General features: G+C 39.5%; 1 protein-coding gene across 3 annotated transcripts in view; it reads left to right on the top strand.

The window, feature by feature from the left end:
* Nucleotides 1-1,138: 1,138 nt before the first annotated feature.
* The window catches only part of LOC141551649 (inter-alpha-trypsin inhibitor heavy chain H4-like), a 30,208-nt gene continuing 3,628 nt past the window's right edge, over nt 1,139-27,718 (top strand). Inside the window, exons 1-16 of one of the 3 annotated variants that reach the window (XM_074283523.1) lie at nt 1,139-1,397; nt 2,382-2,542; nt 10,842-10,946; nt 11,136-11,298; nt 11,562-11,672; nt 12,224-12,352; nt 13,731-13,847; nt 14,138-14,306; nt 14,889-15,014; nt 15,372-15,553; nt 15,814-15,999; nt 20,202-20,341; nt 20,662-20,816; nt 21,036-21,086; nt 22,237-22,413; nt 27,469-27,513. In XM_074283523.1, coding sequence (XP_074139624.1) covers nt 1,317-1,397; nt 2,382-2,542; nt 10,842-10,946; nt 11,136-11,298; nt 11,562-11,672; nt 12,224-12,352; nt 13,731-13,847; nt 14,138-14,306; nt 14,889-15,014; nt 15,372-15,553; nt 15,814-15,999; nt 20,202-20,341; nt 20,662-20,816; nt 21,036-21,086; nt 22,237-22,413; nt 27,469-27,513 — 2,098 coding nt within the window. In that variant the 5' untranslated portion in view covers nt 1,139-1,316. Of the gene's footprint in view, nt 1,398-2,381; nt 2,584-10,728; nt 10,947-11,135; nt 11,299-11,561; nt 11,673-12,223; nt 12,353-13,730; nt 13,848-14,137; nt 14,307-14,888; nt 15,015-15,371; nt 15,554-15,813; nt 16,000-20,201; nt 20,342-20,661; nt 20,817-21,035; nt 21,087-22,236; nt 22,465-27,468; nt 27,514-27,718 lie in introns of those variants that run through there. The other 2 variants (XM_074283521.1, XM_074283524.1) reach the window with 2 other exon arrangements.

Below are 27,718 nucleotides of genomic sequence, written 5' to 3'. Positions count from 1 at the left end.
GCCATTTCTCTTTTCTTTATTTCACACAGTTAGTTTGAATAATGATTAGCTTTTGAATGCTGCCTTAATAGCATGAATATAAGGAGATTCTTATATCTGCTCAGAATAGATTGCCATTGTACCCGAATTAGCCAGAATAAACAGCTTCTTGTTTGTCCCTTAATTGACTCTATACTGATATTTTGCATCCTTGATCTCAAGTACTCAGATTGGTGAGTGATGAGCCACTTGGATCCCTAAAAGATTTCACTAGTCACAATGTGTAGAAGAACCTCAGGTCTTCCTCAATCTGTGTCCAATTTTCTATCTACTATGTTTCATTGCAGCTAAATGGGATGTCCATGATGACTACACAAAAGTATATTTAAAATTTTATTTTTCTTTAATGAAATGTAAAAATAATTTTAACATTCTTTTGATTATAAAAATATAAATGAAGACAAAGCTAAAGGATAACAGAGCATAGGTCAAATATAATGGGCAAGTTAGGCAAATGAGGTAAAAAATTCCTCTTCCTCTGTTATGAAATGATAAATTTCTAAGAGCTCAAAGTTACATGTGTTATCAGTCACAATTGCTAAATTAGATGGTTTTGCTTAACTGGTTTTGTTTTTTTAAGACAAGCTGCTGCCGGTGTGGGTGTTTCAACCTGGTGATTGGGAAATGATAGTTGTGTTGAAACAAAATATGACAGAATTGATCTGCCTCCCACCTTGGATTTCACACTTTGCTCAGAGGGGGGGCTTCATGAGCATACTTGGGGTTTGTGTATTCAAGTCATTTATGTTGGCTTCTTTTTTTTTTTTTTTTTTGTACTAACCTTGTCTTTATTATTATTATTTTTTTAATCTCTCTCAGGACTTCACAGTTCTGGGCATCAGTTGGATACCAAATAAAGTTTCATTGAATTGCGTTGGCTTGAACTCAATTCTCTTGATTCTACTCAAGCTTGTGATTTCTCCATCCTTGACTCCAATTCCCTTCCATCTTCAGCACCTGGAGTTTCCTAATCCTGAGGTATGGGAAAGGAAGCAATGTCCTAGGTCCAATAGCAAGAAGGGAGGGTTGGTCTGTGGGTGGTGTAGCCTATGGTCCAAAGGGACAGAGGAAGAAACTGGGTGAGGCTTCCTGTCTGAGAGGGTGTTTTTCATAAGTTCAAAAGCTTGCTGGGAGATTGCTTTCCTGGAGTCCTGCATTTAGCCTGTTAAAACCCCTCCCCCTCCCAACTTCCCGTAATCACTCCTGGGGGTGGTTATTGATTCACTGGAGCCTCTAAATCCTGGCCCTTCCTGTGCCCTTGCCTGTGTCTAACAAGAATGGGGGTCCCAGCTCACATCCTGCCCTTCTCTGTCCTCATCTTTCTGTTGGCTTCCTTTGGTCCTTTGGCTGCTCAGCAGGTACTTGGGTGTCTGTGATTAAGTGTGAATGTGTGGAGAGAATGGATTTTGAGGGCATTCGGAGGCATCTGGAAGTACAATGGATTTGAGTTTTGGGGATATGAGTTTGATTCCCAGGTTTAACACAGTATAAATTTGGACAAGTCCTCTTAGTTTCTTCATCTGAAAAATGAGGTACCTGGATTAGGTGACCTCTTAAGTTTCCGGAGGTTCCTGTATGACCCTATGTCTACAAAATGAGCATAATTGAATGTGGCATATGAATATTGGATATTTGGGCATCTATAAAATGGGGCTAATGATAGCACCCATTTCTGGGTTGGCTGTGAGGATTAAATAAAATATTTGTAAAGCGTTTTGCCAAGTTAACTATTACATTGCCATTATAATTGTTTGGTATCTGTTCCATTATGAATATAGAAATTTTTGATTGAGTTTGTTCTTACTGACAGTGAGGCAGGGGATTTACAGGCATCATACTGGCAAGGACCCCAAAAAGAGAGAGGATGATTTAGACGTCCTGGCCAGAGCTCTGGGGACTTAGACTTGCCCTGGTTTCTTTATGGAGAAAATCGGTCAGAAGAAAGTTCCTAGAATCTCAGGACCAAATCTTCTTTCTCTCCGTTTTTAAGAATAAAAGAGTTAGAGATCACTTGCTTAGTCACCCAGAAACTTGAGCAGAGGAAGAGTCAAGATCTAAGTCTCTGATGATTGTCTACTCATTTCATTCATCCTCTATGGGAATATATTTCTGTCCAACCCCCCCCCCAGGAATTAAATAATATTATTCCTCTTTCTCATAATGGGATTGCACTGAGAAATTTTAGCTCTGTCACTTCTTCCGTGCAATGAACTTCGGAGTTCAGGGAAGTGGGATAAAATTGTCAAGGAGGCAGAGTCATAGGCTACTCCGGGCTGTCCAAGGGAGACAGGGTCGCATCTTCTCCCCTTGGTGATCTCTTCATCCTCTCAATTCCACCCTAGAATGATATTGACATCTACAGTCTCACCTTGGACTCCAAAGTCACTTCTCGCTTTGCCCACACCGTCATCACCAGTCGTGTGGTTAATAAGGCATCAGAGGCCCGGGAAGCTGTCTTCCATATGGAACTGCCCAAATCAGCCTTCATCACCAACTTCTCCATGTAAGTACTGATCTTGGATGACCTACTCCCTTCCCCCTCCTGTTAGGATTACAAGGTGAGAACTCAGGTTGTCTGGACAGTGACAAGGTGAGAACTCAGGTTGACTTGACAGTTCTCTGGCTCAGACTTTTGGTTTGAGCCTTTAAAGGGAGTTTACACCTTAGGAATTCTAAGAGGAGCAAGTTCATTGGTGGAAGTATTTCCCCACGCCCCATTGAGTTCTCACATGCCTATTCTCTGGGAGGATAAAAGAAGGGCAGCATTGGGTCTGGGAGAATCGACTCTGGGATAGAGTTATGACGCCAGGCAGGCTGAAAGGAGACCAGTCTGATTTGAGGAAGGACAAGAGCTGGAGGAGATTCAGAGCTCCCAAGAAACTTGCGCACAGAGGAAAAGATTTTACAGATCTCCTCCCAGAGAAGGATTATAATTGAGCAGACGGACCTTCACAATTCAAGAACATTACACCCTCCAATTTTTCTCCCCTCCGTGATCCCTTTTCCTTCAAATCTCAACTTTCTTTGCTTCCTATCTCCTTTGTGAAAAATCTAAGGAACAGGACTTGTGGCTGATGTATATATGAAGAATAGTAAGCAGAATGGAACTGGTATTTCAATACAAGAAAGTAAATATATGATTCATAAATTTGATAGGATGAGAATCATGAGTGTAGCCAATTAAACAGAAGGCTGAAACACTACCCCCCTGAAACTGCCCAAACTAGACTTTATCACCAACTTTCCCATAGAGATGGTGAGGCTGGACTTTCCCCCCCACCACATACCTCTTCCTCCCTCCCTATGACATAATTCATCCATCCGCCAACTTCCTGTATTTCCCATCTCTCCTAAGAGTTATTATTTGTGACCTCAATATCTGTATGTCAGTGAGTATAGCATAGATAATAAAGTTAACTTGAGATTTTAACATAAAGAGGAAAATATAATTTCATTGAAATCACATCCTCAATGGATGGAAATTCATAAACATATGACACACAACCTATATGATGAACATTTCAGCAAGGCAAAATGAGAAAAATATTAGTTTTAAAGTATACTATTATATGGTTTGATTAGATAAGGTCTATGGATGATATTTTCCTAATTTTAATGGAATGAAGCATTCATCACTTTTATAATTTCAAATTATAAGAATTAATTAGATTTGATAATTTATTGCATATAATGATGGGGTGGAAGGAAGATTTTTTAAAAATTAGTTAAAAAATTTAAAAAGTTGGGGCAGCTAGGTGGTGCAGTGGATAGAGCACCAGCCCTGAATTCAGGAGGACCCGAGTTGAAATCTGCTGTCAGACACTTAACACTTCCTAGCTGTGTGACCCTGGGCAAGTCACTTAACCCCAGCCTGAGGAGGGGAAAAAAAGAAAAAAGAAAAAAAAAATTAAGTTAGAACAAATGTAGGGGGAAAGATAATGAGTTCAGTATAACCTCAAATAACCAAAAGAAAAATTAAGTCAGGTTTCTGGGCCAAAAACAGTTTAAAGGGGTTTGTCTTCCTTCTCCCAAATAATAGACTGTGGACCTTTCCAAGGTTGTACTTTTATAAGGTTAAATATCTAGATATTCAAGAATGGCTCTTGAATGATTCCATTGGTTGCCATATGAGGCATAGTGTAAAATAAGAAAACTAATATATCAGTAGGGTTACAAGGTTATGATCTGGGCAAAATAGGAAATGTTTCCATTGACCAGGGGATCACAAGATGGATGTTATCCCTTAGGTTGGGCAGATGAAAATGGCACGTATCTAAAGAACATTTTGGGGAAAACTTAAGAGACTTTCCATCAAGCCCCAATTTATGCTTAATTGAATCACTGAATTGGAATAAAATAAGATAGAGATATTTCATGTCAACATTCTTGCACTCTTGTGATTGTACAAGTAAGCTCCATAGCTGGTAAATAATTAATATCCATTATATTAAAAAGAGATCTATTATAAGATCTTATCAAAAATCTATATTCCTATGTAAATTATATAGGGTATGAATTAATAGATTGCTTATTCTTATACTTACTATTGACTAGATATGTATTACCAAATGACGAATTGCTAATATCATTACCCCTTATAAAATCATAATGAACCAATACTGATTTGAGTAGGGGTTCTCAAGGAATCAGCTCTTTCAAATGAATACAGTATGGATAATAGATAAAGTCAATTTAAGGGTTTAACACAGTGAAGAAAATATAACCTCATTGGAATTAAATACTTTTTTATTAAAGCTTTTTATTTTCAAAACATATGCAAGAATAATTTTTCACCATTGACTCTTGCAAAATCTTGTGTTTCAATTTTCCCTCCTTCTTCTTACCCCCTCTCCTAGATGGCAAATAATCTAGTATGTGTTAAACATGGTAAAATATATATAAATCCAATATAAGCATATGTACTTATACAATTATCTTGCTGCACAAGAAAAATCAAATCAAATCAGGAAAAAAAAATGAGAAAGAAAAGAAAATTCAAGCAAACAAAAGAAGTGAAAATGCTATATTGTGATCCATACTCAGTTCCCACAGTCCTCTCTCTGGGTGTAGATGGTCCTCATCATCACAAGATTATTGGAACTGGCCTGAATCGTCTCATTGTTGAGAAGAGCCACATCCATCAGAATTGATCATCATATAATCTTGCCATTGCTGTGTACAATGAAAATCCTAGCTCTGCTCATTTCACTTAGCATCAGTTCACTAACACTCTCCAGATCTCTCCAAAATCATCCTGCTGATCGTTTCTTATAGAACAATAATATTCCATAACATTTATATACCATAATTTATTCAGCCATTGTTCAACTGATGGACATACACTCAGTTCATTGGAATCATATTCTTTACAAAACAGAAATTCATGAACATTTGAATAGCAATCTAGATGATGAGCATTTGGGCTAGGAAAAAGAGAGAAACAGAGGAATATTAGTTTTAAAGTATACTACTATACACTCTTTGTTCAGATAGAGCCTGTGATTTATGTTTCTAATTTTAACAGACTGAGGAATTTGCTACTTTTGTAATTTCTAAGGTAGAATTAATAAGATCTGATGATTGACTGAGGCAGAAAGAAGATTTCAAAAATGACCAAATGGAACCCTGAGTGGTATACAGAGAGAAAAACTGATGTTACAAAGAACAAATGTAGGGGGAAAGATAATAAGTACATTATTGTATGTATTGAGCTCAAGACATAGACAACTCATCAAGGTGGAGATATTCAGGAGTTAGTTGGAGCTCAGAAGAGAAGTGTGAGCTAGAGACATATTACCTGAGTGAAATCTGCACATGCATGTTCATTGCAGATGGGAAAGTGAATGAAAAAGTTGAGAGAGAAAGAAGAGAAGAGAAAAAAGAGACAGATCTTTAGGGAGCAAGCTCATTGAGGGGGTCAGAAGGAGTTAGGGAGCCATTGAAAGAGACAGAATGCTAAGTGAAACGAGCAGAACCAGAAGATCATTATACACTTCAACAATGATACTGTAGGAGGATGTATGCTGATGGAAGTGGATATCTTCAACATAGAGAAGAGGTAATCCAATTCCAATTGATTAATGATGGACAGAATCAGCTACATCCAGAAAAGGAACACTGGGAAATTAGTGTAAACTGTTATTTTTACCTTCTGAATCCAATTCTTCCTGTGCAACAAAAAATTCGGTTCTACACACATATATTGTATCTAGAATATACTGTAATATATTTAACATGTATAAGACTGCCTGCCATCTGGGGGAGGGGGTTGGGGGAGGAAGGGAAAAAATCTGAATAGAAGTAAGTGCAAGGGATAATGTTGTAAAAAATTACCCATGCATATGTACTGTCAAAAAAAAGTTATAATTATAAAATAAAATAAAAATTAAATTGAAAAAGAAAAGAAAAGAAAGAGACAGAGAAGAGGAAGTAGGAGGAGAACCATTCAAGCATGGTGTCTCTGAAGTCAAGGGAGTTGGTATATGGGTTGGAGGGAGGCTGCAGTTCTCGGGTGATCTGGAACATGAAGCTTGCTGTGACCTTGAGATTCTGATTTCCACTGTATCCTGTCCTCTCCAGTACTCTCTTATTACATTCTTTATGGCTCCTGCTTATCATCCCTTCCTCCTAGAGGTGCCGAGGGGAGGAGAATGGAAGGTGGACAGTGAGAAAAGTAGATCATGTCTTCTCTGATTTAGAACACAAGCTCTTGCCTTTCTTCCCCTCCATTTTTTCATCCTCCATTCCCTCCTCTCCACCTTCTCCTCTCCTTGGGCTGATTTCCAGAGAGATTTTGTAATGTTTGTAGTGGGGCAGTGAACTCCTTCTCTGGCCTTCCCAGGGTCATAGTAGGAAATGGGGGAAGGGACCTGGATAGGAGAAAGGGAAGCAAAGATTAAGTCGTTTTGTTAGGGGAAGTCTATTAAAATAGCTCAGTCTCCAGAAAGAACTGGGTCTAGACAGGATGGAGTGAATGAGGAAAGTCTAGAGACAGGAGGTTAGATCCTGTGATTTCTGGATATTTCCCCCAGGATGAGGGATTCTGATTTTATGCCTAAGCTAGAAGGGGAGGGGTGCAGAATTATGCCAGACCTGTGTTCTATTGTCCCCAGAACACCTCAGCCTCTCTAGGATGGGGAACAGTTTCATCTGTTTATTATTAGGAAATGAGATCAAACCTTTGTCCTAGTCTTGACCCAACAGAGACACTTATCCCAGGGCAGGGCCACACTGGCCACAGCAGCTTGATAGGAGCTGACTGGAGTTTTTCCCTCCTCATTGGAGCTCAGGAGGGATGATCATATGGCTAACTTGCTGGGTGAGGTAGGGACTTGTAGCCTCTCTAGCCTTGGGACCTTATGATCCGTGAGACAGGAGAGCAGGGGAATATTTGTCTTAATTTCAACATCCTACAGCAGAGGTATACCTGGAAGGAGTCTGGATTTTCTGGAGCCTGAAGTAGCTATCCAGGCTCTAGAATCAGAATGTCACATTGGTAGCAAACTTTAATGACGCTTGCCCAATGCTTTGCTTTTCAGTTGGAAAAATTAAAGTGAAGAAAAAGCTAAAAACTTATAGAAAAATCACACAGTGAGTTAATGACAAACTTAGGAGAAGGCTCCTACAAGATAGTGCAGTAGAGTGGCAGTTACAGCACTGCCTCCTCATTTTTTGTCTCTTAAACTTCTTTTATTTCATTATTTATTTATTTAACACACCGTGCTTTGTGAATCATGTTGGGGGAGAAAAATCAGAACAAAAGAGAAAAACCATGGGAGAGAAAAAAAAAAAAAACAGAAAAAAGAAGTTAATATAGCGTGTATTGATTTACAGTCAATCTCCATAGTTCTTTTTCTGGATGTAGATGGTACTTTCTATCTTGAATCTACTGGGATTGCCTTGGAGTCTCTTAGACTTCCTATACTTCCTACAGGAAGTTTTTCCTGATGTCCAGTGTTTAGTTCTCTCTTCCCCTAGCTTAAACCAACTCTATTTTGTCTTCCTAGCACCATATCTCATCATTCAGGTCCCATAAGCTCAATTTTCTCTCTATAAGTGACACTAATATCTATATCTCCAGCCCATTACAAACCTCTTGCTAGACATCTCCAACTGGATGTCCTGTAAGCATCCAAAATTCAATATTTACAAAACAAAAAATTATTTATAATAACAACTAACATGTATATAATACTTTAAAGTTTCAAAGTGCATTACTTATATTAGCTTTTTTGATCTTAGGAACAACCCTGTGAGTTAGATGCTATTACTATTGTCCCCATTTTACAGGTGAGGAAATTGAGACTGAGAGAGATTAAGTGACTTGCCTCACTTAGCTAATAAATTATCTGAGATTGGATTTTAACTCAGGTCTTCCTGACTCCAAGTCTAGCACTCTATATGTTGCATTATATTCCTCCCTTTCTCCACAGCCTGTCTCCTGACTTATGTCTCTTTAGGATACCACTATCTTTCTAATAACTCATATTCCCAATTTGCAATTATTTTCTACTCTTCATTTTCTCCCCTACCTCCATATGCACTAATCATGTTGCAACCATTCCCATCCATGCTCCTATCATCTCTTACCTGGATTACTATAGTAGTACTTCCCTTTGATGTCCTTGCTTTTGATCTCTCTAGTTTCAATCTTTCCTTCACAGAGATATATAATTGATATCCTTGTACAGGTTTGACAATGTCACTTTCTTACTCAAGGAACTTCAGAAGTAATCTTTCACCAATAGGATAAAACATAAACTCCCTGTTTTAACTTTTAACTTTTTTATTAATAGTTTTTCTTTTGATATTATCTATATTTCAGAGAAAGTCAGAGTCAATATACATTGTTTACTGTGCTTGAGGCACTGTACTAAGTATTGGGGGTATAAAGAAAAGCATAAGACATTTTCTACCCTCAAAGAGCTCGTGATCTAATAGCAAAAGATAATACATAATAATAAGCTTACAATGTGGGGAGATAGTACCCAGAATGGTGCTGTGATTAGTACATTTCCTAATATGTCTCTCCACCTTTCTCTCCCAGAAAAAAAACATCTTTTATAATAAAGAATTTTAAAAAGAGAAGGAAAAAAACATTTAAGCAAAACTAAACAACATCTAAATCAAGTCCAACATTATATATGGAGCTCTATACTCTTACCCCCCCCCACCTCTGCAAAAAAGGAATGGAACATGCATTCTCTTCTTTGGGACCAAGCTTGGTTATTATAATGTTACTACATCAAATTTCATTTGTTTTGTTCTTTCCATTTACATTATTGTGCTCTTTGTGGATGTTATGTTGTAGGTTCTGCTTACTTTGCTTTTCATCAGTTCATATGAATTTTCCCATTCTTTTCTGTTTTTTCTTATCCATCTTTTTTAATGGCACTGTGATAGTTCATTATTTTCATAATGCCCTGCTTGATGGTTATCAATTTTATTTCTACTTCTTTGCTATGAAAAGGGTTCCTACAGATATTTTGGTGTATATAAGACCTTTCTTTTTGTGTTTGATTTCTCTAGTATATATGTCTAGCAGTGGAACTTCTAAATCAAAAATATGGACATTTTAGTTATTTTTTAATCATAATTTGAATTGTTTTCCAGAAGCATGGGATGAATCCACAGTTCCATTTAACATATTAGTGCATTTATCTATTTAACAAGAATTGCTGGGGAAACTGGGAAGATGGGCAGAAATTAGGCTTAGACCACTGTCTCATACCAGATGCCACAAGAAACTCAGAATGTATAATAGATTTGAATATTAAAGGTCAGATCATTTTAAAAGTTAGAATTAGAAAACAATATTAGATACCTTCACAACTTAGGCTAGCAGGAAAATTCTTAACTAACCAAGAGATAGAAACAGTCACAAAATATAAAACAAATAATTTTGACTTCATGAAATTAAAAAGCATTTTCAGGGAAAAAATACATATAGGATAAGGGAAATTATTGGGGGGGGGAAATCTTTGCATCTTCTATCTCTAATGAGAGTCTAATATCCAGTATATACAGGAACCCAAACACAATGATAAAAACCAAAAGTCATCCCCAATAGATAATTGTAAACTATTAACAACCATCTGAAAGATTGTAGTAAGAAAAATATAAATCAGGACAACTCTCTTACTGCATATCCAATAAATTGGGCAAAAATGAAAATAAGATGAAAATAGTCAATTTTGGAGGGATTATAAAAAGATGGGCACAATATGAGGCTTTTAAAGCCCTTCCTAATCTTGAGTTAGCCTGTATTTCGAGACTTACTTCATATTACTTTTTTTTTGCACTCTCTAATTTCCAGCCAAAGGAGTAAATTTTATCATCTCTGTATGGACCATTCTATCTGCTGCTTTTGTGCCCTTTCTGATACTGTCCCCTGTGGATTCTCTCCCACTTGTCATTCATACTTCTCAGGATCCCTACCTCCCTTCCAAATTTCCTATGGGAAGCTTTTCTTGTTTCTCCCAGTCATTAGAACTATCCCCACCCTCCCATCACATACATAAAAATTGATTTGTATGTATTTAATAATATGTGTGTACCTATGGTTACCCTCTAGTGGAGTAAATTCCTTAAGGAATGATAGAGGATTTGTATAGGAACCATTCAGAACAAGGAAGAACAATCTAGAACAGTTGGGTTGCATCATGTACATTAAGTCATATGACAGATCAGAATCCAATCTTCTCCCTCCTCTTCTTCCAGCCTTCTTCCCTCTGCATCCCAGTACCCCTGGCCCTTGCTCCTTCTCTGAGGCTTCTCTGTTTCCCTCTTCTCTGCCTCCTCAGGATCATTGATGGGGTGACATACCCAGGGGAGATCAAGGAGAAGGCAGCTGCCCAGGAGAGGTACAGCACGGCTGTGGCCAGGGGACAGAGTGCTGGGATCATCAGGTAAGTATCTGGGGCAGGGGGTGGGCATCAAAGTCCCACAAGCCAACCCCCTGCCTGAGAGCACTTCCCCCCCCCCCCATTTAGACTGTGGCTTTGGCCATTCTGACAACCTCTACCTGACCAAGCCCAAGCCCCTCCTGCCCACCCTGGCCACTCTCAGTGACACTCAGGAGCCCACCTTCCACCCAGGGCCACGGGGAGGAATCTGGAGCAGTTCCAGGTGTCTGTCAATGTGGCCCCAAGTGCCAAGATCACATTTGAGCTGGTCTACGAGGAGCTGTTGAAGAGGCAGCTGGGAAAATATGAGCTGATTCTGAAGGTCCGGCCCCAACAGCTGGTCAAACACTTTCAGGTAATAGGGCTCAAAAGGGACTCCTCCTCTGGGAAGCCTGCCCTGATGCACTCATTCTACTCCCCATCCCCAACAGACAGAAGTCTATTTCTCCTTACCCACCTCATAGCAGGGGCTCCCTGGGGCCAGAAGCTCTTCCTGCTCAGATCAGGAGTTCCCTGAGCAAAGCTCCTTCCCTCCCTCTTCCCTCCTCTTCCATCTTCCTTCTTCCTTCCTTTTCCTCCCTCCCTCCTTCTCATGCCTTCTACCCCTCTCCCTCACAGATCGATATCCACATCTTTGAGCCTCAGGGAATCACCTCTCTGGAGACTGAGAGCACATTTATGACCAAGAACCTGGCAGACGCCCTCACCACATCACAGAACGAGACCAAGGTCAGATGCTGAGACCTGGGGGAACACAATGGAACAGAGTCTGGGCCCTATCCCGTGCAGCCCAGCCCTCCCCACATCTGGTTTCCAGAGGCTTGGGGTGTCCCAGAGTTATAGAATGTCAGAAGAGAAGTAAACTTAAAGTCCAGTTAGTCCAGCCCTTTATGATACAGAGAGGGAAACTGTCAGGAGGATAGATGACTTTCCCTGGAGTCTAGTTTCCCAGTTCCCTAATTCCAGTGCCTATGGTGGGGATAGGGGAAGAATCTCAAATGTAATGGCCACAAATCATAACAGGGACAGGAGAAACTAGGGAAAGGCACTAGGCAAGACACTGGGACTCTCAGGTTGTCAAGCCCCAGGGAAGGATATCTTAGAGAGCAGAAGCAGTTCTCCTTTTCCAGTGCTCTTGGCTAAGGCCAATCCCGGAAAAGGAAGAAGGAATCCAAGTGGAAAAGTTTACCCACCATCTCTCCCTTAGCTTCTCCAGCTGTTGAGGTACTGGGAAGGACTGTAAATCCTTCTGGTTTCTCAGCTAACTTCTCCTCCTTCAGGCTCACATAGTGTTCAAGCCATCTCTGGCCCAGCAACAGAAGGAGCTGGGGAAGTCAGACACGATTCTGGATGGTAACTTCATTGTGCGTTATGATGTGGACCGAACCAGTGCTGCAGGGGACATCCAGGTGAATGATGGGGGGACTTGGCAATGACTGATGGGGTTCTGAGAATTTTGTGAGGAGGGGGCAGTGCTTCTCCATCCCACAGGGTACCCATCCAGGAAAGAAAGTAGGTAGATAGAGCAGATAGAATTCTGGGCCTCAAATTAAGAAAAATTGTGTTCAAATGTAGTCTGAGATGTATACTAGATCCTGAGCAAATCATTTAACCCTTTATCTGCCTCAGTTTCCTTAATTATAAAATAAGGGATATTAATAACACAACTCCCAGTGTAGTTGTGAAGTCTAAATTAGATAGTATTTGTAAAGTACATAGAACAGTATAATAGGCACTTGATGTATGCTGGTTTCTGGCCCCTGTAACCTTTGATTTTTAGCACCACTGGAGACTTTGGGGGAATCAATCAGCAAATGTTGCTTATCCCTTTTGTGTGTCTAGTTCTGTGCTCAGTACCATTGTGAGGAAGACATATGGACTTGCCCTCTAAGAGGAATAAGATATACATGTATGGATAGATACATACATAAATACATTTATTTATTTAAAAAATATCTGCTGATGTAGTTTGTTTTCACTTCACTATCAGTTTATATATATATATATATATATATATATATATATATATATATATATATATATATATATATATATATATATATATATACATTCTGTTTCTTCTCCCACATAGTCACCCCTTAAATAAAAAGAAAAAAAGCTCATTATATATTTCTACCATATTTACCATATATTGGGCTATTATCATATATTATATAATATATAATATAATATATTAACATGGGGGAAGGGTTGGGAGAAGGGGGGAAAATTGAAACACAAGGTTCTGCAAGGGTTAAGGTTGAAGAATTATCTATGCATATATTTTGAAAAATAAAAAGATTTAATAAAGAAAAAAAAGAAAATAGAAAAAAATAAAAACAAAAAAAGAAAAAAGTTCATTAAAACCAACTAATATATCAACCAAGTCCAACATCATATACAGTATTTTTTTATCCATAGTCCCCCACCTCTGCAAAGAAGAGAGGGAGAAGCATTTTCCTATGTTTTTTTCAGGGTCAAGCTTGATTAATTGAGCAACATTCAAGGTAAATATTGAGAGACAGAGAGAGAGAAGAGAGAAAAGCAGAGAAACAGAGAGATAGAGACACAAAAAAGACAGAGGGGAGGGAGAGAGAGAGACAAAGAGACAGAGGGAGTAAGAGGGAGAGAGATATAGAGACAGGCAGACATAGACAGAGACAGAGAGAGATACAAATACACACAGAGAAAGGGGAGGGTGATTCTCATATTGTTATTAGCAAAGATAAGAGGTATATAAGCATATGGGAGGTGTAGCTCTGACCCATGGCTGTCCCCATAATGCAGATTGAAAATGGCTACTTCGTGCATCACTTTGCTCCAGCAGAGCTGTCTACACTGCCTAAGAATGTAGTCTTTGTTATCGACAAGAGTGGGTCCATGTCTGGCCAGAAGATGAAGCAGGTAAGCTGGCTACTCCACAGAAGGAGGGACTTGGGTGCACCACAAGCCACTTTGCTGTCTCTGATGCACCTTCTCTTTCAGCTCAGGGCCTTCCTCAGGTTCAGGATTGGTTCCACCTTGCTAACTTCAGTCAGAAAATGTCCCATATGGCAACAGACTAACATTTTCCGGGATCGATTCTGAATTTCCTGAGGCTTTTGCCTACATCTAACCTGGCTACCCCTGATCATCCACCATGCCCTTTCTTTGCTCCCTGAGCTTCTCCTCCCTTTCCTTTCTTGCTCTCTTAGACTCGTAAAGCCCTGGTGAAGATTCTGGGTGATCTCAAGCCAGAGGACCAGTTCAACTTGGTTATCTTTGATGGATTGGTGACCCAGTGGAGACCAACACTGCTTCAGGCTTTACCTGAGAACGTGGAAGAAGCCAAGAAATTTGCCTCCCATATCTTAGCCATGGATGGTGAGTGAGGGGCCAGGCTTTAGGGAGTGGGCATATGTGGCTGATGCCAGCCTAGCTACCTACCTGAGGGTTTCTGGGAAATCTAATATGGATGATCTGAAAAGAAAGCTAAACAAAACAAAGAGGACCTGTTGGAAAGTTATTAAAAAGAGTGCTGGCATCTCCCTGATCCCATTCTTAACTTCTCTTTAACCCCATAACCCAATTTTATTAAAAGGACATTTAATCAATCAATAATCTATCCTCCACTCCCCACTTGGTAACCAGCTCCTTAAACTGTCATAGACTGGTCTATCTGCTTAGAATCCAAGTGTGAATTTCACATTCCCTGTCCATTAATTTAGGCCCTTGCTTGATAACACTGAAAATGTTCAAGGTACACTTTGCCAACTTGACCTGGCCTCTTGACCCAGCTTCCTTTCTGACCTCACTTCTAGTCTCCTTCCCTTTCTGTTTTGCTCCCCAACCCAACTTGATCTCTTACTCTACCCCTGGACAAGTCTCCATCCACATCTTCCTCCCAGACCTCCCACCTGCCTCAGTTGGTACCAAAGGCCGGTGTGAGCAGATTTTTCTCCCCAGCAACTAACATCAATGATGCCGTCCTTATGGCTGTGAACATGCTGGATGAGAGCAACAGGAAGGAACGGCTGCCAGCAGGGAGTGTGTCTATGGTCATCCTGCTCACGGATGGGGATCCCACTGAAGGTGAGGTAGGGCTGGGGAGGACTCTTCAGCATAGTCCACTCCCAGCTCCCCTTCTAATTCTCTAGGTGACCTTGAATGCATCAGGGCATCAGTTTTGCCATCTTTACTCTGAGGAAGTTTATCTCCCTCAGAGTGTTTTTTTGGGGGGATAATGTGAAGGAGATGCCTCCGATACTTGCTAGTTGTGTGGCTGGCCTATGACAAGTAATTTGACCTCCATGGGCTTCAGTTTCCTCATCTGAAGTCTCTTCTAACTCTATCTAGTTTTTTATTCTGTGATCTCAGAGGTCCTTCCCAGCTCTGACATTTTATGATTCTGACTTAATACTTTCTATCCATTGGAATCTGTTGTTACAGGGGAGACAGATCCACAAAAGATTCAAGAAAATGTGAAGGCAGCTATTGGGGACCGCTACTACCTTTATTGCCTGGGCTTTGGCTTTGATGTCAACTATGCTTTCCTGGAGAAGCTGGCCCTGGAAAATGGTGGGGTGGCCCGGCGCATCTATGAGGACTCAGATGCTGACCTGCAGCTCCAGGTACCAGTACCTGGTCTTTGGGATCCCACAGAGAGACATCCCAGAGGAGATCATGAATACCCTTATGTGTAGTATGCTATGTCAGATACTGGGGAATGGAAGAGTTAGAGAGGAAAAAGAAGAGCCCCACTCTGGAGACTTAACTTTCCCTTTATGTTCAATGAGGGAGTTAATTGGACTAGATCAGTCCTACAGACCCCGGGAAGCTGCCCTTCCCACTGTACCTCAGTCTGCTCTAACTTCTTTTCTCCTTCCCAAAGGACTTTTACCATGAGGTGGCCAACCCATTGCTGACCACACTGAAGTTCCAATACCCACAAAATTCTGTGGAGTTTCTCACCCAGGACAACTTCAGGGTTTTCTTCAAAGGTTCTGAGATAGTGGTGGCTGGGAAGCTCCAGTCCGAGGCCCAAGATTCACTCTCAGCCCAAGTCGAAGCCCAGTCGGTGAGTAAAGCCCAGAAATCCTTGGTTATGAGAGTCTTGGCCTGAGACCTAGGAGACCTGGGCCTAGTCATGGCTGTGCCTCTGCCTGAAATTAATCTATTCACCATCCTGGCTTCCTAAGCCACAAGAATTCCTTTCCCCACTTTGTGTCCAGATCTGTGCTCTTCACCACTCCCTTGGTATGGAGAGAAGCAGGTGCAGATCCTGCCTTTTGAAAGCTAATGGTGTGATGGAGATTATTCACCCAGCAGACCATTTAAGAATGATAGAATAGAATAAGCAGAGAATGTGGTATGATATGAAGTCAACAGACAAACTAGTATGGGCTGGACAGTGAGTAGTCTTTCTAGGAGAGGTGAGATTTGAGTTGATTTTTTGAAGAAGAGTAACTTTTGTTCATATAAAAGGGAAGCTAGGGAAGGATTTAGAGCTTAGAGGGATGGAAGGAAAATAAGAGGACTTTTTGAACTATATAGTTAAACTATAATTTTACATTGCTACCTGAAAAATTCCGGAACCCGTTACTAAAAAAGAGTTTGTGAATGGTTCGGAAGGGAAGAAATAATAGAAAAGAACATAGGGGTTGAGTAAGAACAGAGCAGGGCAAAGTAATCCTTTTATATGGAGTTACTGGATTGATAAATCACAGGATTTCCATAGGCAGAATGTAACTTGAATACCAGCAAGGCCATAATGAATAGTGAACCAGCCACAGACACAGGGATATCTGGATGCAGGTCCTGCCTTGAAGGCATAAGTCCAGTCAAATCATTAGTTCCTGACCTTCATTGAAAAGTTAAGGATAGGGGGCAGCTAGGTGGTGCAGTGGATAGAGCACCAGCCTTGAATTCAGGAGGACCCGAGTTCAAATTTGGTCTCAGACTGTTAACACTTCCTAGCTGTGTGACTCTGGGCAAGTTGCTTAACCCCAATTGCCTCAGGGGAAAAAAAAAAGAAAGAAAAGAAAAGTCAAGAATAAAATTTCTGCATTAGTCAATCAACAAACATTTATTAAGCCACAACTATGTGTCAGATGAGGCAGTGGACAGAGTGCCAGGCCTGGACTTAGATCAAATCCAGCTTAGACACTTACTAGCTATGTGGTCCTGGGCAAGTCAGTTCTGTTTGCCTTAATTTTCTTATCTGCAAAATGAGCTAGAGAATGAAATGGCAAATCACTCCAGCATCTCCATGAAGAGTCAGACACAACTGAAAAATAAATGAACAACAACATATCCCAGATAATTCATTAGTCACTGAAAATATGAAGATAGAGATGAAGGAACCTAATCCTAAGGAACTGATCCTTGTAAGAAAGATGGATAGATGTAGGATTCATGATATAGCAGAAGGATCTGATGAAGGAATTTATGACAACTCAGCCAAAGGCAGTTTCTAGTCAAATGAAGCAATAATTTGTCCTAGGAAATAATTTTGTTTAATCAAACAAGCACTTATTGGGTGCCAACTATGGTCTGGGCACTGTCCAAGGTACTGAGGATATAAGGCAAAATGAATCACTTCCTTCCCTGAAAGAGCTTTCATTCTCTTGAGGGGCCATAAAAATAGACACATCTAAGAAAAACAAAGTAATTTGAATAGGAAGAAAATAATGACAACTGTTACATGGGGGAATTCTTTTTAGGTTTTCCCATTTATTTTCTTCCTGAAAGATTATCATTTTCATTACAAAGTCAATATGAATGATAAATGCATTTTATGCATAAGTGCATATCATAATGCATAAATGAAAATCATAAATGCAAAGTTGCTGACCATGTTACTATTGATGAATGATCTTAATTTGCCTTTTTTACATTTTTATTTAATGCCAATTAATTGCTTATTACTCTATATTCATGCTTAATTTGTTTTATATTATTGGTTTGTAAAATATCATTTTGTCACATTTATTGAAAAAATGGTGTCTGATGAATTTAATGAGTATTGTTGACTTAATAAGTATAAATACATACAGCAGAATGTTAGCAGTGAATCCTGAATATAAGAATAACATTATAGATTATTTTAAAAACCTGAAAAAGAATTGAAGAAATGTAAAGTTGTAATTTGCAAAATAAGAACAGGACAAAGTCTTTAGTCAATATTTTGTGAAGTATAAGATTGGCTGGTATTTTGAAACTGATCACTAATATGAGAAGTAGTTATTTTAAAAAGAAAGATTTCATGTACAGAGATTTGCCAATAGAAAACCTCAGAGGTGTGCTTAAATCAATGCTGGGTACAGATTTTTTATGTCACAAAAATATTATAGGGTCAGGTTAGGACTTTTTAAGACAAGATCTCTTTCCTTCTGGGTAAGAGTCGGTAGAGGTTTAGACTAGCCATGCAATAGAATCACTAAAATTAAGGAAGATATGTAATTTAATGGAAAATACCAATGACTCATTTTTAAATTTGTGGGTTCTGGTGAACCAGCACCTGCCCATGGTGCACAGTCATGCTTGGTCTTGTAACACATCAGAGTCAGCGATTTGGGGCTCTAATTGGTGAAGATTTTGGTTGAGGTGAGTGGGGAGAGGAGGGATAAATCAAGTGAAATATAGAAAGATTGAATGGTCCTTGTTAAAAGAAAAAGGAAAAAAAAGGGAGAATGATGCTCTGGAACAGCAGAAAATTCTGAACCCATCAGGGGGAAAAATCATCATCCATTATTGCTGGCAAGGAGGCAGTACTTCAGAGTGGAAAGGGTAACATCCCTAGTTACTGTTGAAACCATATGACACACATTGAGAGAGGTCATTGACCCAATTTAATGGTTACTGCTAGCCTACCTGATAAATTGATCATGGTCAGAAAAGCAAACAAAAATAAATCAAAGAACACATAGAAATTCATGTGACAAATCAGCTGTAAGTCTCTCTTTCTGCCTAATCTCCTAAGGCTGCCTTACATCAGTTTTGTATCGGTTGTGTCTCTACCTCTAGAATTGCACAGTTTCCCCTGCTAGAATGTAAGCTCCTTGAGGGCAGGAGGTGTTTTGCTTTTGTCTTCGTATTCCCAGAATTTGACACACAGGAAGAGCTTATAAAATGCTGGTTGATTGATTGGTTGTGCCCAAGCATTAAGAAAAGAGGACTTAAATGATACCAAATGAGGAATGGTTGAAAGAATTGGATATGTTTAGTCTGGAGTAGGGAATACTTATTTCTCTTCAGTTGAATGAAAGGCTGTCATAGAGACTGAATTAGATTGGTTCTTGGCCCTAAAACACACTTGAGTTCTGAGAAAATGTTAGTTTGTTCAACAGTAAGGATAAAATCCCAGCTCTATTCCTTATCACCCATTTCACCTTAGGCTTTTCTTATAATCAGGTAGGTTTCAATTTTCTCATTTGTAATATGAGGGCATTTTAATGCTGGAGAAATTGAGGCAAGTAAGAGATTAGAGAGTTTTTAGTATTTTATTTCAGAGGGAGAAATTATCTGGGGCCAAAACAGGATTCATGTTGATCCCAGCAGACTGAATTGGACTTGAGTCTCAAAGCACTCAGCAAAGAGTGAAGAATTCCAGGGATTCTTTATAGGGCTCTAGTGATCAGGAGAGACAAAGATGGAGGGGTGGTGGTGGAGTAGAGCACTGATGAGTGGGGACCATAAATTCGATTCTGACAGATTGGGGGTAAGGACCTTAAATTTTGATAACTTAGGAGGACCTAGGAGCCAGGATGTCTGACATAGGTTATTTAGAGATAGGTAAGCATATCTCCTATCTGCAATTTATGGCTTTATGGAATGCTAATGGTTAGGGCTAGTTATCTCTGTCCTAATTTATATCAGTTCTAATGGTCAGGAAGAGGGGGGTTGCCATTGAGGCAGAACAATTCAGGGAAACTGAAGTAGAACAATTTAGAAAAACTGAGGCAGAACTGTTCAGGGAAACTGGGACAATACAATTAAAGGAAACTGTGATATTACAGTATTAAAAGAGATGATTCTCTAAGATCTATTTCCATATGTGGATGGTAGATATGTATCATATTTTACATCTTATAACTTTTTAAAAAGACACAAGATAGCAAAATTGAGTCTACAAACGAGTCAGGAAAGACCTGAGAAGTAGCCTGGAGTTATAGTTTGATGCTGTTCTGTCCAGCTTGAGGGAAGGGAGAAGGGTCTTAGGGATCTGAGCAGAGTCCCAGACAAATGCCTGGCTCCACCTCCCATTTCCCCACTATGCAGCACACCCAGAACTTCACCTTCCAAACAGAAGTAAATGTTGCAGACAAGGAGAAAGTCTTCCAAAGCCCAAAGTACATTTTCCATAACTTCATGGAGCGCCTGTGGGCATACCTGACCATCCAGCAGCTACTGGAAAAAGCGTGAGTGACCCTTGTCCATGGACCCCAAGGTCCATGTGACTTTAGGGAAAGCATTGAGACTCTCTGCACCTCATCTGGGTCACTGACACCCATAAGTGAGAGGTGCTCCCCTCTGGGCTATCCTTCAATCTGGCTGGGGGGGGGGGTAGAGGGTGGATGAGGGATCTGGGTGGGTGTTATATCCTGTAACAGGGAAAGAAGTCCATTGCCTCATTTCCAAAGCAGTGATATTAGAGTGGTAAGCCCCTTGGGGCCAGAAGGAACAGAAAGAATAATTGGCAAGAGGGAAAGAGGCCAGCATTGATGGCCTTGCCTTTCAGTGTTTCAGCCTCAGGTGATGAGCAGAAGAACCTGGAAGCCCAAGCTTTGAACCTGTCCCTCAAATTCAACTTTGTTACTCCACTCACGTCTATGGTGGTCACCAAACCAGAGGATCAGGATAAAGCCCAGGTGGTTTCAAAGCCAGTGGAAGCAGGTGAGCAGTGGGTGGGAGTTTCCTGGAGATCAGGGACCTTCCCTGAATCGGGCTTTTCCAGGTTCTTTCACCTTCCTTGCCCAGGTATCCCTCCTGCCCCCATTTGTGTCCTGCCCTGAGGGTTCTAGTGCTCTGTTTCTCTGAGTACTTGATCACATTGAGAGCTTTGGGGCAGAATAAGGGAGAATCTGGGGGCCAACTTTTTTTACTTTTTTTCAGATAATGATCATTCATCTTCATTTTCTCTATTGGCAAGAATTCCTACAGGAGGTAAGGGCTGGATTTCCTAGAGCACAGCCTAGCAGACACAAGTGGCTGTATGACTGAAATTAGTTAGTGGTTTAATGTTAAATCTGTCCACAGACAACTTTTATGCCAAAACCAGAATGAGCTTTGACCCTGGCCCCAAATTCAGTTCTTACCCTGATTTTGGCCACAAATGGACTCCAACCAAACAGCTTACAAAATATATAGAACCATAATGTGGGAGAGATCTTAGGAGTGATCTAGTTCAACTTCTGCCCCTCCTATTACCCACTCCCCAACATACATGCACAAAATATCAAGGGCAGATTATTATACAGCCTTAATTTGAACATTTTTAGTGATAGGGAATACAGTACATGCCATTGCTAAGTAAATAAGCACTTATTAAATCCCTACTATTTGCCAGATGCTAAGTACTGGGGATACAAGAATGCAAAACCCCAAACAAATAAAAAAAACCTTAATTTCTGCTCTCAAGGAGCTCACAATCTAATTGGGAAGGTAACATGTTTTACTCTCAAGGAGTTCACAGTCTAATTGGGAAGGTAACATGTTTACAAACAAAATTTATACAGGATAAATTGGAGATAATCTCAGAGGGGAGGAAGGAAGGAATCCTACTGGGAAAATGTGAATGATGCTACAGGAGTAAAGGAGGTGGGGGGACAAAGGTTATTTCTTATATTTTACATATGAGAAATTTGAAGCAAAGGAGGGTGAGGGACTTGGCCAATGTGATACTAGAAGTTAGTGACCAGGATGAATGAGGCAGTAACCCTCAGGTTTAGGGAGATGCTTACCCTTTCCCCCCATCTCTTGCAAAGAGCAAGATACTTTTACCTGAATCAAATTTCTTGGGAGAGAATGGTAAGGTCAATATCTTCGAGGGAGATGTCTTTAAAATTTTACAATTTACATCTGCGGGTGGGGGACATTCTCTCTGGAGCTAGCCAAGTTATCAATCCCTTGGAGTCCAAACCCTGGGAAAGAATTCCTATCCAAAAGTTCAGGCATCATAGGACTCTGAAATGCCCTCTCTGAGGAATGCCCCTGTGAAGGAAGCCTCTCTCTATTGGATCCTCTTCCTAGGAAGTAAGAGCAGACTTTGTTGCCCACCCTTGTGGTAGCCTTCCTTCTCTCCCCTCCTTTTCAGGTTTTCACCAGTCTTCACCAATGCTGTACAGCCAAGGATTCCTCGTACCAATAGCAGCACCAAGTGTTCTAAGTCTCCCCGGTGCTCCAGGTCCTCCAGGTTCTCCAGGTTTTGCAGGTCCTCCAAATTTTCCAGGTCTTTCAGCTCCAGAGTTGGCACCTCTTCCACCTCTTCCAGGTATTTCTTTTCAAGGAAAATCCTTTTATAAGTCTGTACCCAGATTTGACAGTAAGTCAATTAACTTTGTCTTGGGACCTTTACTACATCATTACTGACATCATCTTGGGACCATCACTTTCATTATTAAGGGGATAGGAGTGGGAAATCCTGGTTCCTAAACAACCTCAGAAAGCTCTGAGGGAAGATGACGCTCCATGTCCACTCTATCCCACAGAGGGTGGGAGAGGTACACTCAATATTCCTTAAAGTCTTCCCTTATCCTTGGACCTTACTGACCCTAGACACCTCTTCTGTATCCTGACCCTTCTCCCTAGCTCCCCAAAGATGTGGGTCAGGATAGAAAGTCACATCTTCCACATTCTTTTCTCTCTCAGTTGGGTAGAGTATGCTCAGTCCTTTTCCTTCCCCTGGGGCTCCATGATATACCATTGATTCCTAGCTTTAGTTTGCTTTGTTCTTTGGTTCTGAAGTCTAGATTTTCAGCCATCAATATTTGTTTGGGATGCTTAATAGCTGTGGGACCTCAGTCTCAGTTTCTCATCTATATAATAGAGATGTCCAAAATACCATCTACCTTCCAGGGTCATTGAGAAGATTAAATGACATACATATAGTGTTTTGCATGTCTTGCACACTTTAACATGCTAGATGGGGATATGCTGGAACAATTTTCAATATGAACATTTGGAGTTTTGGAAATTTGCAAATGTACAAATCCTGAATGATTTGTTTTTGTTGATTTTTTAGACTTCAGAAATTGATGGAGAAAATGTTAATGCAAATTAAAGATGAAAGTGTCAAAAGGTTTTGTTTTTTTTTTTCCTTTTTGGAGAGCTGGTTTTTAAGCATTTGCCAGCATACCCCAGCATTTTAATGCTACTTACAGAAAAAGAAACTGAGAAACTTTCCAGAGAAATAAGGAGCATTTATATAGCACCTACTATGTGTTGAGGAATGCTTTACAAATATTATCTTATTTGATCCTCACAACCACCCTGGGAAAAGATAGTTACTTTCCTCATATTATTTTTGAGGAAACTGAGGCAGAGGTAAAGTGAATTGCCTGGGGTCATACAAATAAGTAATCTGAGCTTAGATCTTCCTCACTCTAGATTCCTTGTTCTATCCATTTTGCTACTGAGCTGCCCCAGGGGAAGTTACCTGTCCATAAACAGTGGTTTCTAGGGATTAGGATTTTGGTATCTAGAATATGAGCTCTGATGTTGGCTAAGTACTTAGCTCTGTGAGGCCCGGCAAAAGGTAAAAATTAAAATTTCTCATTAATTTTTTTCCCCTCAATAGTATTTTATTTTTTCAATTACATGTAAAGATAATTTTCAACATTCATTTTTGTAAGATTTTGAGTTCCAAATTTTTTTCTCCCTTTCTTCCTCCACTCCCTCCCCTCAAGACAGCAAGCAATATGATATAGGTTATACTGTACAAACACTTTAAACATATTTCCATATTAGTCATGCTGTAAAAGAAAAATCAGAGCAAAAGGGAAAAAAACCACAAGAAAGAAAAGCAAACAGCAACAAAAAGGTAAAAATGCTATGCTTTGATCTGCATTCCTCTATAGTTCTCCATAGTTCTGTCTCTGGATGCAAAAGGCATTTTCCATCAAAGTCTATTAGAATTGTCTTGGATCACTGTATTGCTAAGAGTTAAGTCTATTGTAGATGATCATCACACAATCTTGCTGTTACTATATACAATGTTCTCTTGCTTTTGTTCATTTCACTCAGCATCAGCTCATGTAAATCTCTCCAGACTTTTCTGAAATCAGCCTGCTCATCATTTCTTTTTATTTTTTTTATTTTAGCTTTTTATTTACAAAACATATGCATGGGTAATTTTTCAACATTGACCCTTGCAAAAACTTCTGTTCCAACATTTCCCCTCTTTCCCTTCACCCCCTCCTCCAGATGTCAGGTAGTCCCATACATGTTAAATATGTTAAAGTATATGTTAAATACAATATATGTATACATATCCATACAGTTATCTTGTTGCACAAGGAAGATCAGATTTAGAAAGAATGTAAAAATAACCTGAGAAGAAAAAACAAAAATGCAAGCAAACAGTAACAAAAAGAGTATAAATGTTATGTTGTGGTCCCCACTCATTTCCCAGTGTTCTTTCTCTGGGTGTAGCTGGTTCTGTTCATTACAGATCAATTAGAACTGATTTGGTTCATCTAATTGTTGAAGAGAGCCACTTCCATCAGAATTGATCATCATATAGTATTGTTGTTGAAGTGTATAATGATCTCCTGGTTCTGCTCATTTCACTCAACATCAGTTCATGTAGGTCTTTCCATGCCTCTCTGTATTCATCCTGCTGGTCATTTCTTACAGAACAATAATATTCCATAACATTCATATACTACAATTTATTCAGCCATTCTCCAACTGATGGGCATCCACTCAGTTTCCACTTTCTGGCCACTACAAAGAGGGCTGCTGTTAGTTAGGATTACCAGGTGAGAACTCAGGTTGTCTGGACAGTGACAAGGTGAGAATTCAGGTTGACTTGACAGTTCTCTGGCTCAGACCTTTGGTTTGGGCCTTTAAAGGGAGTTTACACCTTAGGAATTCTAGGAGGAGCAAGCTCATTGGTTGAAGTAATGTTTCCCAGAAGCCCTTGCGTTATCCCACGCCCATACTCTGGGAGGATAAAAGAAGGGCTAGTCAACCTGAATTCTCACCTTGTCACTGTCCAGACAACCTGAGTTCTCACCTGGTAATTCTAACAGGCTGCTACAAACATTTTTGCACATACAGGTTCCTTTCCCTTCTTTAAGATCTCTTTGGGATATAAGCCCAGTAGAAACACCACTGGATCAAAGGATATGCACAGTTCGTTAACTTTTTAAGTCTAGTTCCAAATTGCTCTCCAGAATGGTTGGATCTGTTCACAACTCCACCAACAATGTATCAGTGTCCCACTTTTCCCACATCCCCTCCAACATTCAACATTATCTTTTCCTGTCATCTTAGTCAATATGACAGGTGTGTAGTGGTATCTCAGAGTTGTCTTAATTTGAATTTCTCTGGTCATTAATGATTTGGAATACCTTTTCATATAAGTAGAAATAGTTTAAATTTCATCATCTGAAAATTGTCTGTTCATATCCTTTGACCATTTATCAATTGGAGAATGGCTTGATTTCTTATAAATTAGAGTCAATTATGTATTTTGGAGATATTTCTTATGATTTCTTATAGAACAATAATATCTATTACTTTCATCCATCATAATTTATTCAGCCATTCTCCAATTGATGGACATCCTCTCAATTTCCAATCCCTTGTTACCACAAAAAGAGCTGCTATAAACATTTTTGCACATGTAGATCCTTTCTTCTCTTTTATAATCTCTTTGGGGTTTAGACTCAGTAATGATCCAGCAGTGTCATTATGATGCATGAAAGTAATAGATATTATTGTTTAAAAAAAGTTTTTTTCCCTTTTCCTTTTTCCCAGTACATTCCTCTCTCACCCTTTAATTTCATTATTTAAAGATATTATTCCTTCATTCAATTCACACCTGGACCCTCTGCCTATATTTATACTCCTTCTAACAGCTGTAATAATGAGAAAGTTCTTATGAGTGATAAGTATCATCCCTCATATAGGAATATAAACATATAAGCTTTATTAAGTCCCTTATGATACCACTTTCCTGACTATCTCCTTATATTTCTCCTGAGTCCCGTATTTGAAAATCATATTTTCTATTCAACTCTAGTCTTTTCATTATGAATTCTTGAAAACCTTCCATGTGGCTCCACTATACTTGAATTGTTTCTTTCTGGATGCTTGTAATATTTTCTCCTTAACCTGGGAGTTCTAGAATTTGGCTGTAATATTCCTGGGAGTTTCATTTTTAGGTGGTCATTGGATTCTTTCCATTTCAATTTTCTCTTCTGGTTCTAGAATATCAGGACAGTTTTCCTGGATAATTTCTTTTGTTTGTTTGTTTGTTTTGAAGCACTTGGGTTTAATGACTTGAGGGCAGTCAAGTTCCTATCTTTATTCCACTATCTTGGATTTGCTTCCCTTTGGACATAGTTCCAAATTGTTCTCCAAAATGGCTAGATCAGTTCATCACTCTACCAACAATGAATGTGTCCCAGTTTCCTCATATCCCCATCCAACATTTGTCATAATCTTTTCTTGTCACCTTCACTAATCTGATAGGTGTGAGGTGGTACCTCAGAGTTGTTTTATTTTGCATTTATTTGCATAGTAATTTAAAGTATTTTTTAATATGACTCTTAGATGACTTTAACTTCTTCATCTAAAAATTCTCTGTTCATAAAATTGGGGAGTGACTTATATTCTTATAAATTTGACTCAGTTTTCTGTCTTTTTAGAAATGAGGCCTTTATCAGAAACACTGACTAGGAAAAATTGTTTCCCAGCTTTCTGCTTCCCTTCCAATCTTGGAATGGCTTTGTTTGTATAAACTCTTTTTAATTTTATGTTACAAAAATTATTCATTTTGCATTCCATAAAGTTCTCTATTTCTTGTTTGGTCATAAAGATCTAATAGATAAACTACTCCTTGCTTTCCTAATTTGCTTATAATATCACCTTTTATGTCTAAATTATGAGCTTATTTAGACCTTATCTTGATATTGGGTATGAGATGTTGGTCTATGCCTTGTTTCTGACATGCTATTTTCCAGTTTTCCCAACAGCTTTTGTCAAATAATAGTTCTTATCCCAGAAAATGGAGTTTTGGGGTTTATCAAACAGTAAATTAGTATAATCATTGACTACTGTATCTTGTGGATCTAATATTTTTCATTGATCCACCATCTACTTTACTTAGCCAATACCAAAAGGTTTTGTTTCATTAAATCTTTTAAAAGTCTGCAATGGCCTGCTTAGGTGTGGGTTCTTACATGGAAAGTGTTTGTTCTTTAGATGGCTCAGGAGAAGTATTTGCTAGCTTCCTTAATCCTAGCCTCCTCTGTCCTCTGCTTTTGTGCCCTCAGAAATTTACCTGGTCCCTGACCTCTTCTCTCTCTTTCATTCCTAGAACAACCTGACTATGATTTGGCTTACCCGGAACCCAAAGCAATCGGTAAAAATGATTTATGAAAGAACAGAGGGGATGTAAAGGGTTGGATGGAGAAGATTGGGTGGGGCAATGGCTGGAAGGTCCATAGCCTTTCTGTTCCTGTTCTGCCAATACAAGACAAAAACATGACCACACTGTTCATAGCCATATCCAAAAGTACTAGTTTGTAGTGTGTCCAAAACAGAAGATCAGAGCTGGGGGAGCAGAT

This window comes from Sminthopsis crassicaudata, chromosome 1, assembly GCF_048593235.1.
Source record: "Sminthopsis crassicaudata isolate SCR6 chromosome 1, ASM4859323v1, whole genome shotgun sequence".
NCBI classification, from domain to species: Eukaryota; Metazoa; Chordata; class Mammalia; order Dasyuromorphia; family Dasyuridae; genus Sminthopsis; species Sminthopsis crassicaudata.
This window is presented reverse-complemented; position numbering and strand designations above follow the sequence as displayed.